We start from the raw sequence: 13,280 nt of genomic DNA on the forward strand, positions 1-13,280 counted from the left end.
CCCCTCTCTCTCTCTCTCTCTCTCTCTCTCTCTCTCTCTCTCTCTCTCTCTCTCTCTCTCTTCTTCATACAGCCCAGTGGTTGTAGCAGTGACTGTATCTTCACAGAGATTGTATTGGAGAACAATTACACAGCTTTTCAGAATGCCAAGTATGAGAGCTGGTATGTCGCATTCACAAGAAGAGGGAGGCCCATCAAAGCCTCCAAGACAAGAGAAAATCAGAGAGAAGTCCATTTTATAAAACGACTACACACAGGTTCACCTCCCTTTCCCAATAGAGACCTAGGTAAACATTTTGACTTCATTCGATTTCCAGCCACACGTAGAGGCAAAAGGAACAACAAATCACGTACTTCCGCAGCAAAAAAAGAGTGAACTGTTGACAACCATTGCATTACAAAAAATGTGAACTTTTTTGTGGATATGTTGTGTAAAATATGGTTAGCATGTCTTGTATGCTTGTTTGTAAAATGCTTGTTTGTAAATACAGAAATTGAATCAGATTATATATATATTTGATTGTCTGGCATGTCTTTGCTGGAGAGTGTTTTCATTGCCATTGCACTGTTACTCAAAGGGAGGCAAATGCACTATGTGTGTCATGAAAAGAGAAAGTTATAAGACTTGGTCACATGTTTCCAGTGTTCTTTCTGTGAAAAAAAACATTATCAGTGACAAACACACATCTTCACATGATTGGATTAAAATTGTTTTATATGGACTGACATCCATCCATCCATCCCTTATCTGAGACGCTTATCCTCACGAGGGTCGCGGATGTGCTGGAGCCATATCCCAGATGTCTTCGGGCAGTAGACGGGGGACACCCTGAATTGGTCACCAGCCAATCGCAGGGCACACACACACACACACACACACACAAACAACCATCCATGCTCACACTCACACCTACGGACAATTTAGAGTGTTCCACAAACCTGCCATGCATGATTCTCGAATGTGGGAGGACACACACACACACACACACACACTTAGGGGCAATTGAGAGTATTCCATTAACCTGCCATGCATGTTTTCGGAATGTAGTAGGAAGCTGGAGTACCCACACAGAACATGCAAACTCCTGCAAAAAAGGTGCTAAAAAAAGTTGTGTTTATATATGTATGAGTAAATCTCATGAAAATTGGTTCAGACATTAAACGAGGGGGCGGGGCGCAGGTAGTCGAGTGGTTAGTACTCGACTTCACAGTGCAGAGGTACCGGGTTCGATTCTGGCTCCGGCCTTCCTGTGTGGAGTTTGCATGTTCTCCCCGTGCTTGTGTGGGTTTTCTCCGGGTCCTCCGGTTTCCTCCCACATTCCAAAAACATGCATGGCAGGCTGATTGAACACTCCAAATTGTCCCTACGTGTGAGTGTGAGTGATTGACTGGCAACCGGTTCAGGGTGTCCCCCACCTACTGCCCGAAGACAGCTGGGATAGGCTCCACCCCCCCCCCCCCAACGCGACCCTAGTGAGGATAAAGCGGTTCGGAAAATTAATGAATGAATAAACGAAGGGAACGTTGTCCCCACAAAGGTGGCTGCCACGCAGCACGTCAGTTTTCTGCCGCGGTCGAAGCAGCCTCGGCGCGGCGCGATGACGTCTTCACCCTACAAACGTCGCCTCTGAAGGCTGCAACCCCCTCAACGTCAGAAGTGAATCAGGTGGAAAGTCAGCTGACAATCCACAACCCGGAAGAGTTACAGAAGTTACAGAAGTTGCCATGTAAAAAATCTAGCCTAGTCTTTACATCACGTGTCTTATTTTTACATATTGGCTTTTAACGAATAAAATGTTCGGTGGAGACGACGAAGATGGAGATTTCTTGTCACCCACAGGCGGGTAAGTTCTGCCTCTTGTCTCGACGATGATGAATCTGTTAGCATACGAGTTAACTAGCATAACACCAGCCAGTGTTAGTCAATAGCTGCATAATTTAAGCGTTCTGCCATTCAAACATGAATGTGGTTGATCGCTGCTGCTGCTAAATGAAACAACGCAACAATGCATTTTACTAATATTAATTGTGACGTCCATAAAAAATTAAAGGGTCGTCTACCAAGTAACAGTCTGGGAAAACATTCACTGATTTATTATTGATACGTTTTGTTTTGGTAACAGAGGTTTCCCGAAATAACATTAAAATCCAGATGAGTGGAGCGTGTGCGATGTGCAATACGAACTTGTAGAGGAGTGTGAGTTTGAAGTTCACCCGGGATTTGTGAAACATACAGTATATCCAAATTCATAAATTGTATATTAAACATATTCCCAAACCTCAAGTAACTTTGTCTGATTGAAGATATGATATCATATTATAAATAGAATAGTTTTCCACTTCTCCTCATGGACCGGTAGACTCCTCAACTCAGGGCGAGACTGTTGTCATGACACAACACTAGCATGACCATGAACCTTATTAGTTTTTAATGGTGATATTAATGTGATTCGGATGATCTCTGATTTAAATAGGACATTAAGGAGGATGAGAAGTTTTTGAAAAAGTACGGAACAATTAAGGACGGAAGTGGGCAAAATAACAAAGCCAGAGTGTAGCCACACACTGTACAGTATTAACAGGCTATTAACAGCACAACACCAGTTCGTACTACTCACTGAGTTCCCATTACAGAACTCCTTCCCTTTTCATCTCAACAGTATTTTTATAGCAACACTGTCATCTCGTGTACAGTCAGAGAACATAAAAGTACCGACAGGCGCCTATTTCATTAACGATCAATCCAGCCGGTTAAGAAGGCTGGCTGTGTTCTATGTCTCTCTGTGCTCGTCCACCAAGATGCTTATGCACCTCTATTTGAGGCACGGATTTCTAACAGTAAACTGACTTTGGCTAACGCCTTGCAAAAATTAGTTAAGGATATTCCTTATTCAAGAGTTAATCATTAGTTAATATTCACAAATTATTAATTCATAATCATTAAGTAATTCTAAATTATCAATTAAATTAGTTATTTGTCTGTCACGACTTTTTTTTTGCTAATGCATTATAACAGAGATTGGCATTCTGTCCACTGGGATGGAACGATCGCCCATTTTGAGGACAGAGGATGAGATTTTTTTTGTTGTTGAAAAGGACGGACTAAGCAAGGACGGAAGTGGGTTTTTGTCTGTTCCTTTAATCATCCCTAACCTGGTTAAGTACCTGCAGACACCCATTTCACTAACAACTGACAGAAACACATCCATCCTGTCTTACGTGTGTAACCACCAATACACTACATTAGACCCAATGTGATGTGCCGCTTGTCTCGTGAGTGTTCACCGTGTTTGTATGTGGGAGGGAGTGACTTCACTTTGCTTCAAACAGACAAGACGAGAATCGCTAGTCCTCCGTCCAAAAAAGTTTACACTTTGGCAGTCAGTCTGGTTACTGATGGTGGTTGTGTTGGCAGCTAAATGCCATCTTGTTTGACAAACAGTTGTAAACAATCCAGCTGGTTAAGAAAGCTGGCTGTGTTGTATGCCTCTCAGTGCCTGTCCAAAAAGATGCTTATCACCCCCCCATTTAAGTCACGGATTTCTAAAAGTAAAGTTTTTATGATTTTATTTTATTTTATCACAGTAGCTATTTTTGTGTTATGAAATAGTAATGTTGAGTTGCGTATCATTAAGAAATAAAAAATATAAAGAAACAGGGATGTCATTTTCTTTGATTCATTTTCTTTTTTTTCTTTTTTTTTCCCTGTGGCAGTCCAGCCCTGATCGTCAAATAAACCCAAACCAATATTTAAAATGATCATTTATTTGAGGTTAAACAAACTTATTTTGACTTGACATTTGCTCTTCTTGGAGGGCCAAGTTGGCTTCTCTGTTTGGGCTTGACGAAGAAACCAGTCAAGGGAATGATTCCTTTCATTACACAGCACCAAAACAGCCTAGAAAAAGTTCAAATCCAGGTGAGACAATTCAAACTGATTAATGAAGTGAATGTAATTTGATGTGACTGCTCAATGTTTTGCTGCATCTTGTTTTGCAGTTTCAGGCATCCAGACAGCAGCACCATCACCTGGTCCCCTTGAAGTCTTATTTGCCGTCGCTGTCCACGCCTTTCGATAGTAAATACCCCGATTTTAATGTTGAAAGAAATGAAGACCAGTTTGTTTTCATTCAATTGTATTTTACACATTGTTCTACCATATGCACTTTGTCTAAATGCTCATATATTGTCTGTGGGAATGATCTGAAGAGAACAATTTAAAATAATTGCATGCCCCTTACACAGTATAAAGGGACAGTACGTGAAGCAGGGAAAGCTGGGGGCGGCCATACTGGGCAACCACACGAGTAAAGAGGTAGGGACTGCGCTTTGGAATACCGTAGTACATATTATGTATTAGAACCATTGGATGGGCGTTCTGATGATTGTGCTGATCTGCCATTTTTCTAAATAATGTCTCTCTTTTTGTATAGTACAAGTTGCTCCTGTACTTGAGCCAGCAGAAGCCAGTTACTTCTGCCAAGATCCACATTGACTTCATTTTTACGGTGAGCTTTGGGACGTTGGTTGACAAACTTAATTCATAAAAGGCCGCATCTCACTGAGCGGTGAAGCACGTTTCGCAAATGTACGTAGCACAGTGTCCATATATTTCTGTAGGATGTTAAAAGCCCCGTTCACACGGCACACATTTGGTCCGACACAGCTCCGAAATATTTTGTTGCGATGTATTGTACACCGGAGCAAATTTTGTGGAGCGTTCACACGTGCAAACTCCGGCGCAGCGTCGAAGCAGCTAACTTGCGGTCACACGTGCACTTTCTGCTCCGGACCAAAACGACAGGAATGCGGAAGTAAAACAGGTTCGGGTCGGGCTTCTCTCTCGCGGACTTTTATTTATTTTTCTTTTAATAAATATTATGGTGGACACTATTCTGTCCTTGTTCAGAATAGATCCACTTGTCGGCAGTCGTGGAATAAAGACGTGTTTACAGTCAATCGTGTGTGCTCCTGATGACTGCCACGATATATGTTTTAAAAAATGTATACTAAAACAATGTGCGGATACTAAACTAAGGAATACTTGTTTTAAAACAAACAATTTGGATAAAACAGAGAATGCGCTGTAATTTAATTGCTATTTGACTGCTAAACAGGAGCGCAGCCGGCCAGACCAGTGCGCATGTATGTTAATTTCGTTTAAACAATCCTGTAGAAATAATTTCAGATATCTTTACCTATTTATTTCATTTGAATTATTCTATTTAAAGCCTAGTAAGCCGCAGGATTTCTCTGCGTAATTAAGCAAATGCACATCGAGATTTCTCTTTGTCTGGCCTCTTATTCTGTATTTCAGCGTTATTTCGTTGTGCAAATGCATTGATAATGTTCATAAAAATATGTAGATTATTTTAACCGTAAGAAATCTTGCGTTTTTTTCTCCCCAAAATACTCACAAATAAAATATGAAATGTCGGGTTTGCTTCAGGCTCGGGCCTGCAAATCGGGCTCGGCTGACGTCACTGCTTTCTCGATCCTCTTCTTGATCGCTGGAGCAAATTTAATCCAGCTGCGTTCACACGTGCATATTTGTTTCGGCGTAGCGTTGCAAACGAGCATTTGCTCTGGAGCAAATTTTTAAACCACCTCCCTGAGGTGGATCAAATTTGGTCCGGTATAAGCTCTTTAGTGGAGCTACGCCGGAGCAAATGTGCACGTGTGAACGCTCGACTGGATTTATTTCGGAGCTGCGTCGGACCAAACGTTGCCGTGTGAACGGGGCTTATATCAGTGGTTCTTAACCTGGGTTCGATCAAACCCTAGGGGTTCGGTGAATCAGTCTCAGGGGTTCAACAGAGCCTCTGTCATGGAGGTTAAGACACGCCCGACTCAACATGTCAATTCGTAAGAATACACACGCTTGGCCATCACTGGCTGGTTCATTTTGTGCACAATTAAAAAAAACTTCAACTTTATACTTATACTAATTGTTTTTACTTTTTTGTTTTTAATAAATGCGTTTTTTAATGTCTTGAATTTGTAGGAAAAACAAATCATATTTTTATTTTCCATTAATGAAGGGTTTGGTGAACGTGCATATGAACTGATTGGGTTCGCTACCTCTAACAAGGTTAAGAACCATTGGTCTCTCTCTCTCTCTCTCTCTCTCTCTCTCTCTCTCTCTCCCTCTCCCTCTCCCTCTCCCTCTCCCTCTCCCTCTCTCTCCAGACAGACAGACAGACACACACTTTTTTTTTTTTTTAACCGAAACAGACTTTACTTTTAAACTTTCAGACTATGTTCTACTGCAGATGACTCAATAATCAAGAATGACATACACTAGAAATAAATATTTACCTAAGAAGAGAATAGAATCCGATTTTTCTTTTGGTTGGTTCCATGTTCCATGTAGCCATAGAACACAATATACTGTGGGCCTTCAAAGATAGGTCAAAATGCTCTATCTAAAAGGGAGGGCACTCTAGTGGTTGGCTGTGCTACAAATGACTGAGTCATTGACTGAGTTAATGAAGAAGCTGATGAAAAAAGACACATGCCGGAAGTATTTGTCCAAAACCACAGTTGGGGATAGGGAACTGATCACATCATGTGTGAAATAGCCTCTGGACCACTGATCTATGCACCACAATTACCAGCAATGGTGGTGCCAAACATTCAAAAAGTCTTTCTCTCGTTCTTTGTTTCTGAATGTATATATAAATGTTTGAATGTCTTTGCTTTCACACTAAAATAAAACACATCACATCATAAAACATGATGCATCTTATGTACACTAAACAACTTCGTATTTCACATTTTTTGTTTTTCTGCAGGTACAGTCCAACAATTACTGCACATTTTATGATGACCAAAGGCAGAATTGGTCCCTAATGTTTGAATCAGAGAAATCATCATCTGAATTCTGTAAAGAGGTAAGGAACAACAAGTCACAAGATCAAAAAATAAATCAAGAATCATCTTTAAAAAACGTTGTCAGGACTTTGCGAAATCGAATCACTTTTTTATTTTGACATTTTTGGGTGATTTCAACAGATTCCTTCAGTTTTTTATTGATAAGGTCTCTACAGCTAGGACTTAGGTCTCAAATACCGCATCTGACCCCTCTGTCCATATTCCGTGTTCAGCGGTGCTAAATTCTTTTGAAACTGTGTCCTTGAAGCTTTTGGAGGATGTAGTTCGCCAGACAAAGCCATCTGGCTCCCCCTGCGACTCTCTTCCCCCGCATTTCTTTCAGGAGGTTCTACCGAGTGTTGGTGCATCGGTCTTGGACATCATCAACAGCAGCCTCTCTTCTGGAATAGTTCTCCAACAGTTTAAACATGCTGTGGTCCAACCCTTGATCAAGAAACCTGGTGTTGATCCAGATGTGCTGTCAAATTTCAGGCCCATCTCCAAACTGCCTTTCATTTCAAAAATTCTGGAAAAAGTGGTGCACATGCAGGCAAGGCCACTTCTATCCTGCCTGGAAGAAATCAAAACCTGGATGGCACAAAATGTCTTGACTTTCAATGAAAAGAAGACAGAGGTGATACTGTTTGGTCCCAGTGGGCCTTGTACATCAAATCCTGTCGACTTGGGCCTCCTGTCTCCTTATCTTAAGTCAACAGTCTCAAACTTGGGCCTTAAACTGGACAGTGATTTCAAACTTGACCGGCAAATTGGTGCCGTTGTTAAATCCAGCTTCTTTCACCTTAGACAGCTGTTAGGTCTAAAGTCTAAAAGACTCGACCGACCCGGGCAAAGAACAGGCGCGCACACGGAAATAAGGTTTTGACTGCTGCAGCAGGGAAGAACAGGGAGGGCACGAGGTCACAGTGTGCTCGGCTCACAAGATCTCCTGTTCCACCTGGATCTTCCCACCGCAAAGTGTTTTTATTAAGAAGAAAGGATCATGCGCAGTGCAAACAATGGAAAAGTACTGGTGAAATTCTGTGAGCTCGTGTGAGGAATGTGGTGCGTGTGGGAGATACTTTGTGTGAACACATAGAAACAAGATAAAATGAAACAATGGGCCATTGAGAAATACACACAAATATAAGAGCTTACTTTACACCCTTACCTCTCTGAGCTCATCTGCCCCTACACACCTGCCCGGCGCCTCAGGTCTGCGGACCAGACATTATTAGAAGTACCAAGAACTAAACTGAGGCTCAGAGGGGATCAAGCCTTTTCTGTTGCTGGTCCCTCTCTCTGGAATGACCTCTCACTGAGCATTCGGCAATCCTCCTCGCTGCCCATCTTCAAAACCCGCCTCAAAACTCACTTGTATTCTTTGGCATTTGACTCAGCATGACTTAGTTTTGTTCTTGGTTTTGCTGTTCGGTGCTTTCTACCGTCTTTATTACCGATTTGCTTTACTGTTTGTTGTATATGTTGATTTGCTCCATGTACAGCACTTTGTATGCAGCGATGGCTGTTTGAAAGTGCTCTATAAATACAGTTGAGTTGAGTTGAGAATTTCAGTTTAAATATATTGGAACCTCTGTTTGGAACCTAGAATTGAGGTAATTTTTCCCATTGAAATGAATATAAATGGCATTGATCCGTTTCCGCTCCAAAACTGTAATAATCTTTTATTTTTTAACCAGTGTTGTGTGGTTAAAATAAATAGAAATCAATATCGAAATAAGTGCAAACACACTATCATAATTAAAATACATAACAGTTATTGCTCATTAACTAAGGAGAGAAAAAAGGGAAGTAGGGCTGCAAATCCTCCATTAAAAAAGTCTTCCACCGTGTTTTTTTTTCTTTTTAATGTGTGTGTGTGTGTGTCTGTGTGTGTATGTATATATGTATATTTGTATATATATGTATATGTATATTAACTTTTGCTCACGGTCTATATATATTTTTTTTTCCATTAGGTGTGTTTGGCAAAGGCAAACAGCTGCAACGTTTTCGATGCGGTGCTGACTCAGGATCTAAGTCCCGGGGAAGGCCAGGCAGTACAATATGGAGACTCTTTAGAGGTGGCATACAGAGGCTGGCTCTTGCAGAACCACACTATTGGACAGGTTTGGAATTGAAGCCAAACAAAAATTTTTTGTTCAGTTCTGGTGGGGGTTTCAGGAACAATTATGAACAATTGAGTTTTATTTCATTTCAGATGTTCGACTCCAACCAAAATAAAGACAAGTTGTTACGGCTGAAAATTGGAGCTGGAAAAGTAATTCAAGTAAGATGAAAACATGTTTTCTTTAGGTTTTGCAGCTATAGTTGACTGAGCACCAAGTGAATTTTCGAGGCGCTAGATTATTTTGTTTGAACAAATGGCATGATGATCACGTTGTTGCTCTTTTAATATCTAATATTCAATATTTTGAGTTTTATCCACTTAGTTTGGTCAGTCATATTCGCTCTTTGTCCACCTTCTGTGAACATCCCATCACCCTTATTCAGTGACATTTTGGTCATTGGGTTCACACACTTCACCATTTCATCCACAAGTAGGCCTACATGTATTATACTGTAAATTAAACTTAGTATTGTCAAATCACTATATCTTCATAATGGGGAGAAGAGAGTGTGGCTGCGTTTTCCACCGGGAGGCCAACATACAGAATATACCGGTAATTATACATTTCACTAAGTATTGTTTTAAGTCAGGGCCAGTGTCGGTTCTGGCAGGGCTACCACAACTCGGCCCATGTTAAGCCAAATGACTGGAGCGGTGGTAACCTTCCTTATTTTGTCTTCTTTTAAAGGTGTATAAAATAACTGATTCATTTTCTTGTTGCAAAGTTCTTGTTCCAGTAAAATATTTTGGAAATATATCGTCAGTCCCTGTCAATCTTTCCAGCATATCTAACTACATACAATATGCCAATCGAGACAACTATCTGTCATTAAAAATGGTCATGCTGTACTGCCTTAAAAAACTGTGTGACCAAGTTTGTGCTCGTCGACCAACTGAAAAAGTCAGGGTGGTCAGCGGGGGGGCTTTGGTGGAAGGGGTACAGCCTTTCCAATTTACAAGGAGATTTAGGAAGAACTTCCTCGCATATGTTCTTAAAAGACCCTACTTAACAAGGTCACAAGACTGTACTCTGCATACTTCATATTGAGGAAGGGCCAATGAGTGCAGCATGCGTCTATAATAATATTTTTTCCTGTTGTTTTTTTGTTTTTGTTTTTTTCTAAACACTTAATCTGTTTGTACTCTTGTTGTGTGAGCAGGGATGGGAGAAGGGGGTGCTCGGGATGAAGAAGGCTGGCTGTCGTCTCATTGTTGTCCCACCGAACCTTGCTTATGGATCACAAGGTCTCCCTGACCGTGTCCCAGCTAACAGCACTCTAATTTTTGAAGCAGCACTCAGACGGGTGAGCACCTGTGTATTTTGCTCCTAATCTACCTAAATTTGCTCAGACAGTATTCTGCCACATAATAAGTTTGACCGATCATCTTTTAAGAAGCAGTAACTTTGGTTCGAGATATGGATATTAAATTATTACCTTCACAGCAGTAGCAATGATCTCTCGATAGTTGTTCTTGCAAACGGGTCATTTTATTCAGTTATACTGATGTGCTGCAGGTGAAAATTTCCAAGGAATGTGGCTCAGATCAGGCTAGTGCCAGTTCAAGAGATTCTGGTACTCTCTCCCCTGCTCCGAGTGTTGAGAATCTGACAACAGAGCCACCAGTACAAACAGCTGCACTGGACTCAGGCAGACCAGGGTGAGGCTTATACTTAAAAAAAATACATATACCGTAATACGATTTTCCATCAAGCTTTTTGACAGTTCGCTTTTTTTGCCCCTAGGGAGACACCTCAGCATGCAAAGTCAAATTCCCTCAGTGAACAACTCACAGTAAGTCATGCCTGATGACTAGTTGCTGCAGCTGTTTCAATTTAACTATGTTAATTCTTTGTCCAAATCCAGACTACAGATCCCACAAAAGCCAAGCTGATCTCTCGTATGGCCAAGATGGGCCAACCCATGTTACCCTTTCTAACATGCCAGCCTGAATCTAGTGACTCTGAATTGGAGGTGAGTGTCAAGTGTTACCAATAGCAGTTCCCGACAGTTTTACCTGGCATGTCAAGGGGGTGGCAGGAGGATCAGCATGCATACAAACACGCACGGACAAACACATTTCTAATGGAGCTTTCATTTTCTGCATTCCCGGGCAAGTTTTATGGATGTTCCGTGAATAACATAGCTTAATATTGAGCACCAACCCAGTCTGTGTAGGCCAGGGGTGGCCAACCAGTCAGAGACTAAGAGACAATTTTTTTTACTGTGTTACTACAAAGAGCCACATCATATCCTTCTTAGGGCACACACGCACACACGCGCACGCACGCACGCACACACACGCACGCACGCGCACGCACACACACACACACACACACACACACACACACACACACACACACACACTTTTTTGCCCAAAGATCGATTTTGAAGCGACCAACTTCCCACGATCGACCCGTTCGCGCACGTGCGCGCGCACACACACACACACACACACACGCACACACACACACACACACACACACACGCGCGGGTGCCCACCCGTTCACTCGCGCACATATGCACGCACGCCATGATGAGCAACAGTTGGAACGGGCCGAAAATGAACGAAAGCTCAAGACACACAAAAAAAAAAAAAAAATCCCACCATTTTCATCCTCCCACCCCTTGCAGTCGACTTGGTTCCAGGTCGCTGGCTCCCGGTCGATTGCGATCGACGTAATGGGCACCCCTGCCTTAAAATCAGAGGTGATTCGCTGACTAGCTTAGCGCCTTTCAACGGAACTCTGAAAGACTCTTTCCTCGATTAGGGTTCTGACATAACATTTCACAAAAAAAGAACGGGCCCAAAAAAAAAAAAAACCAAAAAAAAAAAAAAAAAAAAAAAAAAATCCCACCATTTTCATCCTCCCACCCCTTGCAGTCGACTTGGTTCCAGGTCGCTGGCTCCCGGTCGATTGCGATCGACGTAATGGGCACCCCTGCCTTAAAATCAGAGGTGATTCGCTGACTAGCTTAGCGCCTTTCAACGGAACTCTGCAAGCCTCTTTCATCGATTAGGGTTCTGCCATAACATTTCACGAGTGGTGAATCTCGGCCACTGATTTTGTGACAATTCAAAATATGAATTAACGTTAAGTGATGCGGCGAGGTTACAAAGTACTGTACAGCCCATCAAATGCACAGAAGCTTTCACATATAGACGAAAAATCTATATCCGTGTTGAAGCCAGTGAGATACTACCACCCACCACACTGACCGCCATCAAGATGAAAATTCCTGGCTCTGCCACTTACCATGACTGACCTATGGTCAAGCAGAACAACAGCTGTACCTGCCCTTGATAATTGACTATCAAGTGGCCCCCCACATACTTGGGGTTCGGCACCTGCGGATTTGCATATCAGCGGATTATTTTCAATTTCTTTCAATATTTTTTAAAAATATGTTGAACATTTTGGGTGATTTAGAATGTTTATCATTATTTTTTTGAAGAATTTCGGGAATTAAAAATATAATTTTTTAAATTCCAGTGCATATCAGTGAGCCTTAATTTCTACGCACATTTTTGCTGTTCATGGGCCTGACCAGTTCTTATCCCGTGTAAATAGTGGGGGTCCTCTGCATTCACGGGAATTTTCAAATGAATGCTTGAAGCCCAGTGGCATTGTTGTTTATGTATAAACTGTATTTGTTCCACTGAGCTGCACTTTGTGATTGCATTCAGCAGTTGATTTTTTTCAGTTATCCCTTGGTAAATTGGAAATGCTTGAGTTCATTTTGTCATTGATTAGTTCAAGTTTCATTTTGCACTGAAACCTGTTTACGTTTGTTGAAAAGTTGCACAATAGAAATACTGTTTTCCATAACATGAGTGTACGATTAATAATCGTGATTACATTATTGATCGGAGTAATCACAATTATCATTTTGCCCATAATCACGTAGCCCTAGATTACATACAGTAGTATTTTCAGTTAATTGACACTATCTCATTTTGTGCAGGATACCACCACTGGTAGAGTCAAGAATCTGCCTTTGGCACCATCTCCTGTGCAGATCACTTCTGCTGCCCCAGTTCAAGCACATGGTATAAATAAAGCTGTATTGTATTGCATTTTATTCCCTTTAGCGTAGCTCCATCAAGTGGATGCATAATGCAACCGCAGCCACTATTGTGGCTTCTTTTCTATGCGCCTTATAATGTCGTGCACCCTATACAGTATATGAAAACAGTTTTAAAATTGGCCATTCATTGAAGCGCCTTATAGTGTGGAAAAAAAACAATATATATATATATATATAAATATATATATATAT

General features: G+C 41.5%; 1 protein-coding gene across 4 annotated transcripts in view; it reads left to right on the forward strand.

Annotated features, from left to right (window-relative positions):
- The first annotated feature begins 1,654 nt into the window (after positions 1-1,654).
- The window catches only part of fkbp15b (FKBP prolyl isomerase family member 15b), a 30,962-nt gene continuing 19,336 nt past the window's right edge, over positions 1,655-13,280 (forward strand). The window contains exons 1-13 of one of the 4 annotated variants that reach the window (XM_019860956.1): positions 1,655-1,843; positions 3,815-3,918; positions 3,999-4,077; positions 4,245-4,314; positions 4,433-4,507; positions 6,794-6,892; positions 8,849-8,998; positions 9,091-9,159; positions 10,161-10,304; positions 10,517-10,659; positions 10,745-10,793; positions 10,866-10,973; positions 12,966-13,050. In XM_019860956.1, coding sequence (XP_019716515.1) covers positions 1,794-1,843; positions 3,815-3,918; positions 3,999-4,077; positions 4,245-4,314; positions 4,433-4,507; positions 6,794-6,892; positions 8,849-8,998; positions 9,091-9,159; positions 10,161-10,304; positions 10,517-10,659; positions 10,745-10,793; positions 10,866-10,973; positions 12,966-13,050 — 1,225 coding nt within the window. In that variant the 5' untranslated portion in view covers positions 1,655-1,793. Of the gene's footprint in view, positions 1,844-3,814; positions 3,919-3,998; positions 4,078-4,244; positions 4,315-4,432; positions 4,508-6,793; positions 6,893-8,848; positions 8,999-9,090; positions 9,160-10,160; positions 10,305-10,516; positions 10,660-10,744; positions 10,794-10,865; positions 10,974-12,965; positions 13,051-13,280 lie in introns of those variants that run through there. The other 3 variants (XM_019860955.1, XM_019860957.1, XM_019860958.1) reach the window with 3 other exon arrangements.

This window comes from Hippocampus comes, unplaced genomic scaffold, assembly GCF_001891065.2.
Source record: "Hippocampus comes isolate QL1 unplaced genomic scaffold, H_comes_QL1_v1.1 scaffold130, whole genome shotgun sequence".
NCBI classification, from domain to species: Eukaryota; Metazoa; Chordata; class Actinopteri; order Syngnathiformes; family Syngnathidae; genus Hippocampus; species Hippocampus comes.